General features: G+C 47.9%; 1 protein-coding gene across 2 annotated transcripts in view; it reads right to left on the minus strand.

Annotated features, from left to right (window-relative positions):
• Nucleotides 1-6,811, minus strand: part of LOC119432193 (probable aminopeptidase NPEPL1) — a 56,382-nt gene extending 49,571 nt beyond the window's left edge. The window contains exons 1-2 of one of the 2 annotated variants that reach the window (XM_037699485.2): nucleotides 6,663-6,811; nucleotides 4,637-4,787 (exon numbers count right to left, since the gene is read on the minus strand). In XM_037699485.2, coding sequence (XP_037555413.1) covers nucleotides 4,637-4,786 — 150 coding nt within the window. In that variant the 5' untranslated portion in view covers nucleotide 4,787; nucleotides 6,663-6,811. Of the gene's footprint in view, nucleotides 1-4,636; nucleotides 4,788-6,281; nucleotides 6,613-6,662 lie in introns of those variants that run through there. The other variant, XM_037699484.2, reaches the window with a different exon arrangement.
• Between the last annotated feature and the right edge of the window lie 217 nt (nucleotides 6,812-7,028).

Consider the following 7,028-nt stretch of genomic DNA (forward strand, 5'->3'; position numbering starts at 1 on the left):
GGGCTTTCTTTGCCAGAGATACCAGGCAACCATCAAGCGCTTTCTATGTGGCACGGCCTCCTGTACGTACGGCCCCGCTCCCTCTATTGCGTCCCGCCCCACCACCTGCAAACTTTTGGCGTACGGCAGACAACCGGCTGATCAGCTATTTCTGCCACCTTCCTGGCCATGTCGCACGCTTTTGCTATCACCGTGACTTCCGCGCACGTGACGGCGACCGAAGTCCAGGCTACGCTCGTCCTGAGCCATCACCGCACCCGGTTTCGTCTGGCCCGGCGCCTGAATCTGTCTCGTCGGGTCAACGCACCTTCAGCTCACACCGGTCGCCTTCCCCACGTCACCGTTCACTTTCGCCCATGATCCGTCACTCCCAGCCCGTCCAAGCGGAAAACTGACCGTCGCAGTTCCGGAGGCAAGAACCGCGCTTGTGTCGAAAACTGCAAGGCCTCGGTGTTTTCCTGCTAACGAGATCAACGTGTGTATTGAGGGTGTTACTGTACAAGCGCTTGATACTGGAGCTGCTGTCTCTGTGCTCAGTGGTGAACTATATCGACAGTTGAGAAAAATTATGATTCTACTTTCTGACATTTCCCTGCGTACGGCAACCGCGCACCACGTCCAGCCTTGTGTGTCGTGCACCGCTCGGCTTGTCGTTCAGGATGTTTTATATGTCTTTGAATTTGTCGGGTTAACACCATGCTCACACAACGTAATTCTGGGCTGGGATTTCCTTTCCACACATCATGCTGTTGTTGACTGTGCGTGTGCTGAACTTGCATTATTGCCGATATGTGATGCTCCATCTGAGCCGTGTTTCTCTCTTTTTCCCCCCGAGTGGTCATTGCTGTGGACACTGTTAAATCTCCTTTCTCTTCTGCCTTTCTCTTGCTACTCCCAGTGCCCTATTCTACAGCTGTTTTCACCTTCCGAAGCCTTCACCTCTCGCAAGAACTTCCCGCTTCCCTTTGCCGTTCTCACGATTGAGAACTTTTCTGGAACCATTTATGTTACGAATCGGTTATCGTCATCCGCCACTTTATTCCGTGGTGAATGTCTGGGTCGACTTGAGGACATTGACTCTGTTTATCCTCGTCAATTGCCGGATGATATGACCGACCTTCCTGTCACCAGTATTACTTTTGCTACTTCAGGTGCTTCGTCATCCTCGGATGTCTTCAACAGATCAATTGATTCCCAACTCTCCTACAACCAGCGCACCCAGCTCTTGGAGCTCCTCAACCCTTTCACGACATCTTTAGACCATAAACAGCCTTCTTTGGGCCGCACATCCGCCATCATTCACCACATTGACACCCGCACCCACGCACCTTTGCGCCAGCGCCCGTATCGAGTCTCGCATGCAGAACGCCATGTCATTGACGACCAGGTTAATGATATGCTTCACCGCGGCGTGATAAAGCCCTCACACAGCCCTTGGGCCTCTCCAGTAGTACTGGTGAAGAAAAAGGACGGTAGCATCAGATTCTGTGTGGACTATCGGCGCCTTAATAAAATCACACGCAAAGATGTTTATCCCCTGCCCCGAATCGACGACACCCTCGACTGCCTGCAAGGAGCAGAGTTTTTCCCTTCCTTGGATCTTCGATCGGGGTACTGACAAGTACCTATGAAAGAAGCTGACCGTCCCAAGACTGCATTTGTCACTCCTGATGGGTTATATGAGTTCAACGTGATGCCATTTGGCCTTTGCAATGCACCTGCCACTTTCGAACGCCTCATGAACAACATCCTTCGCAGGCTCAAAGGGCAAACATGCCTGTGTTATCTGGGTGACCGTCATAGTCTTTTCGAGGGACTTCGATTCTCATCTCACCCGCCTCATAGGTGTTCTCACTTGCCTTAGAGATGCTAGGCTGCAGCTCAATTTGAAGAAGTGCCATTTTGCTGCACGCCGCCTCACCATCTTAGGCCACATTGTTTACAAAGATGGCGTTCTTCCCAACCCTGCAAAGCTTCGAGCCATTGCAGAGTTTTCTTGGCCGACTACAATGAAACAGCTCTGCAGTTTTATCGGCCTTTGTTCATATTTTCGCCAGTTCGTCCACAACTTTGCGTCCATCATTGCCCCTTTGACACAGCTTCTTGCCGACAACCAAGACGTATCGGCTTGGTCTCCCGCTTGCGATGACGCATTTGCCACTTTACACCGTCTCCTAACTTCCCCGCCTATTTTGCGCCATTTTGATCCGGACGCTCCTACAGAAATCCATACGGACGTAAGTGGTGTCGGCCTCGGTGCTATTCTGGCCCAACGCAAGTCTAGATTTGATGAGTATGTCGTCTCTTACTCCAGCCACTTTCTCACCAGAGCAGAATCAAACTATTCTGTTACTGAGAAAGAATGTCTGGCCATCGTTTGGGCGATCACAAAATTTTGACCTTACGTCTACGGCTGACCTTTCGACGTCGTGACTGATCACCATGCCCTATGCTGGCTGTCTTCCCTCAAAGATCCATCTGGTCACCTGGCTCGTTGGGCATTACGTCTGCAAGAATGACATTCGCGTCATCTACAGGTCTGGCCGTAAACATGCAGAAGCCGGCGCCCTTTCCCGCTCTCCACTTGCCCATGAACCTGGAGCTGCGTCTGTCCTCCAGCTACGATTCTTCGTCCCTTACATATGCCGACATGCCATCCAAGCAGCACCAGGATCCTTGGATAGCCTCACTCCTAGAGTTCCTGTCTGAGCCGTCGCCGCATATCACCAACCGCTTTGCTTCGACGAACTGCTCGTCACTGTACCATCCGCGATGGGCTTCTGTACCGCCACCATTACCTATCTCAGGGCCGTAAATGGTTGCTCGTGATCCCTCGCCGTCTACGCTCCGACATCTGTGCCTCCTTTCATGCAGACCTGCAATGTGCCCATGCCGGCATATTAAAGACCTACACATGCCTGCGGCTTCGGTACTACTGGCGTGGAATGTACCGCTTCGTCCGACAGTACGTCCGCTCGTGTTTCGAGTGCCACCGCCGCAAGAGCCCACCTTACTCAACGACTGGCCCACTTCAACCCCTGCCCTGTCCCACCCAGCCTTTCGACCGCATCAGAATTGATTTGTACGGACCCCTTCCGAGTACTTCAAATGGCAACCGCTGGGTAATAGTCGCTGTGGACCCCCCCCCCCCCCCCCCTCACGTGCTACGCCGAAACTTCAGCACTCCCGTCTGCCACATCACGTGACATGGCCTTGTTTATCCTCCCTTCTACGTGAATGCAACATAGTTCATCGCACTGCCAGCGCCTATCATCCCCAAACCAACGGCATGACTGAGCGCTTTAATCACACACTAGGCGACATGCTTGCCATGTACATTTCCGCTGACCATACCAATTGGGACCAGATACTACCCTTCGTTACCTATGCTTTCAACAGCACCACTCAGTCTACCACAGGATTCTCCCCCTTCTTTCTTCTTTACGGCCGTGAGCCTTCCTCCTTCATGGACACTATCCTCCCATATCGCCCCAATGCCTCTGAATCCACAACTCTATCTGAAGTAGCCACCTATGCCGAGGAATGCTGCCAGCTCACGCGCTCCCTTACCTCGCAAGACCAGGCCCACCAGAAAGACTGTCACGACTGTAGCTCCTCTTCGCCGTCACATTAACCTGGTACATTGGTGAGGCCCCGCATTCCCTTCTCCGCTCCCGGCCTTTCCACAAAGCTGCTGCCCAAGTATGACGGTCCTTACCGGGTTCTACGTCAGACGTCCCCCATGAATTACGTCATTGAGCCCCTTCAGCCATCTACGGACCAACGGCGCCACGGCCGTGACACGGTTTACGTTGAACGCTGAAACTGCACAACGACCCACCAGTATCTAAGTTTCCTTAGGTCGCCAGGTTGGCTCCCTTTTCACCAGGGGGTAATTGTAGCGACAAACACAGACTCAAGCGAAAGACGAGGACGAAGAGTGCTGTTGGTGCTCCCGCTCACTCTGCTTTGCCGTTGACCGGACCGTTTTCATGTCGCCTGATTATTTATATAAATCACGCCCTGACCTGAACATCTGCTTGCACCAAGATTAGAGGAAACAAACTCATTGTGCATGTCAAAGGTCAACAAGAACTCGCAAAGTAATTGGTTAAAGGCAGGTTAAAGGCCAACTGCAATGAAATTTTGGGCCATGTAAGGAGCCTAGATTCCGATAGTGTAAATATAGAACAGCCTCCATGCAACATTTTATATTTGAAAAATGAGTGGATGCATCACGAAAGGCTCACATAAGTAGGCATTTGTGATACCAAAACTGAAAAAAATGCCACCATAACTGCTTGCCGGAAGTGACGCATGACTGATTGCGGGACTCCTTGGCTTAACCTCGGAGATTAGGCATCGCGTGCGGCTGCCTGTGGTGTGCTAGAAAATCTTGGAGGGGACATGCTGGGACTTATGTCATTGCCGCTAACCACTAGGTTGCACATGCGATCTGCTAAGGCACTATTAAAAGACTGCTAATAAGAGATTTAGATGGTATCAGCCCTACAGCTTTGCCAAGGATGCCACTCATTGATTACCAATTTAGCTAAAGCAAAATTCCTTTGCATTTGGTTTAAGCATGGCATGATTATTAAAATAATTTGAAATAGGAACAAGTGTACAAACCTACCTCCTCTCCAACACGGGGCTCAAGCTTGCACTTGACATCATCAAATGTGATTTTGGCAAGGTTTTTGGGTTGTCCAATAATGAGAACAGGGTTATGAAGAGGGTCACTTTGGGTAAGGTGTCCATTGAACTTTACAATGGTGCTGCACATACTGAAAACACAAGGCAGAGAAGGGCTTGAGCATTTTGAAAAATATCCCACACAACATGACTTCACTTTTTTTAGCCAACTAGTATGAGCCAGATGACCACATTCATGCAGTCACTAGCAATCACAACAGAATCATAAAGTACAAATGACATTTTAGCATTGTGGAAACCAGTTGGTGGACATGTAAACATTTAGTCACGGTTAGCCCAAAAAAGTTGCACAAAGCCAATGTTAACTTTATATGTACAGTGAAGCCCATCATTAAAAGGAAACCACCAGTGCAAGGCACCCACACAGTGGCATGTATGGAAGCACTTGTCTCCGCAGTAAGTGGCACGTTTTTTTCTCTACATGCGTGTGCAGTGCATCGACACAATCATCATAACCCAAAGCTAAAGCCACCCCCACCCCACTGTCTGAATCTCTTGTGTTATCTTCTTAATGGCAGATAAAACGTACATATGGCCCTTTAGTTTCACAAGAAACCATACTTTTCCCATAATTTTTATCCTACATCATACTATAACAATCAGATTAAGTCAAACTTTCTCCAAAAGAGCCACATTCATAAAAAGCAGACACCAACTGTCTAGGCTGCATTAAGTCCTCCAAGTGTTGCTGAAATAAACAGGTCCAAATGAGTTACTACAATAAACTGAAATGAATGAGGCAGAAAATCAGCTTACAGCATGAAATTTAGTAGCTACCTTGGACCAGTCTAAGCACCATCTTTCAAACCAATTGTTTGAGCACACACTTCTTTAAACGCTAGTGCAAAATGTAGGTTTAATTCAGGGAGTTTAACAGCATCTGGGCTCACATCTGGCAGGGCTAGAGCCACCAGAACAAAAATAATGATCAGTCATTTTTGACGAGATATCACACACTACTACACATCAGAAAACACTGCTTCAATGCTCTTTGACCATTCCAAACAAAATTAACTCTCCAACATACAAATAACTCTCCACGACTTGAGGCACATGCAAAGGCACTGTCGGTGCAGCATAGCAATGCTGCAAATTGTGATGTACACGAACGGCAGCCGGAATTAATGAAGCATGGAAAAAATAGAACAGCATGTTGGAGGATACTTTCCTAGAGCAACCTGTAATAGCTTGTCTGAGAAAAAAATGTGCTGGCACAAAAAGCTTGTGGCTGTTCTCAGTGGCAAGCGTAACTCGAAAAGCAAAAGCGAATACGGCGAAGGTCTTTTTCTGAATAAACATGACTTCTCCCCAATCATACAATAAATATTATATAATAATATATATAAGTATAGGTCCAACCTTATTTCCCAAATTTGGCAAAAATTGAAACCCTGAAAGTGGAAGAATCGGTATAATGTCAGTACATGAGCCATCAATCGTTGGTGCAAGTCCACAGAAGTGGCGTGAATTTTAAAAGCGACGGTGTTCACAGTGATCGACGGGTTAACTTGAATAGCAATATTCGGACATTCCATGCACATTAAGGAAACAATATTTTATATTACGCAAGGTTCTGGAGGCGGCATCCATTTCCTGACGCTCTTCTCGACTTGTGCTCCATTTATCTGCCCATCAAGCAGGCTAACTTAAGCAGCGAGGATGTCCAGCAAAAGGAGCTATCACTTTCACGAAACGGCACGTTCCTGACCACGCACTCAAAGCTCCTCTCTTTGTAACAAAATCCGATTACCGTTACACGTCGTCAATTTTGTACACATAAACCACAAGTGCATTTTAACCCGCGTTTAATCAGCTCAGCCACCAAATTTAAATATAACAATCTCGCAAAAATGCAAGATGCGGTACACAAACGACGACGAAAAGGCACGCCCATTAGTGTGTTCTCTTACTGCATGCAAACACCTTCACTCTCACAGTGCACTCACTTTTCTCACTTGAACACTACACTACACAGCAGCGCTAACTTTGAATGCCCCGAAATATACGCCACATAAATCACACCACACTGCACCAAGCACCACTAAGGCGGTCTAAAAAAACTGCAAAAAACGACAGGCATCACAGGCCCCGCAAAAACGAAAACACCTGCATGAGTCTGTGCAGCTAAAATACATTTTATTACGCAGGGTCATAAACCGGGCCTAAAATATTTATGGCCAAATTATTCGAGGGACAAACTGATAAAGCCATTCTGTAAATCAAGCTTTTGTTTAAAGAAAAAGAGAAATAAAATGATGCATCGATGACGCGTAGTCAAGTCACCGTCAAGCCAAGCCTAGTTCTCCAGCTTA

Source organism: Dermacentor silvarum, chromosome 1 (assembly GCF_013339745.2).
Source record: "Dermacentor silvarum isolate Dsil-2018 chromosome 1, BIME_Dsil_1.4, whole genome shotgun sequence".
NCBI classification, from domain to species: domain Eukaryota; kingdom Metazoa; phylum Arthropoda; class Arachnida; order Ixodida; family Ixodidae; genus Dermacentor; species Dermacentor silvarum.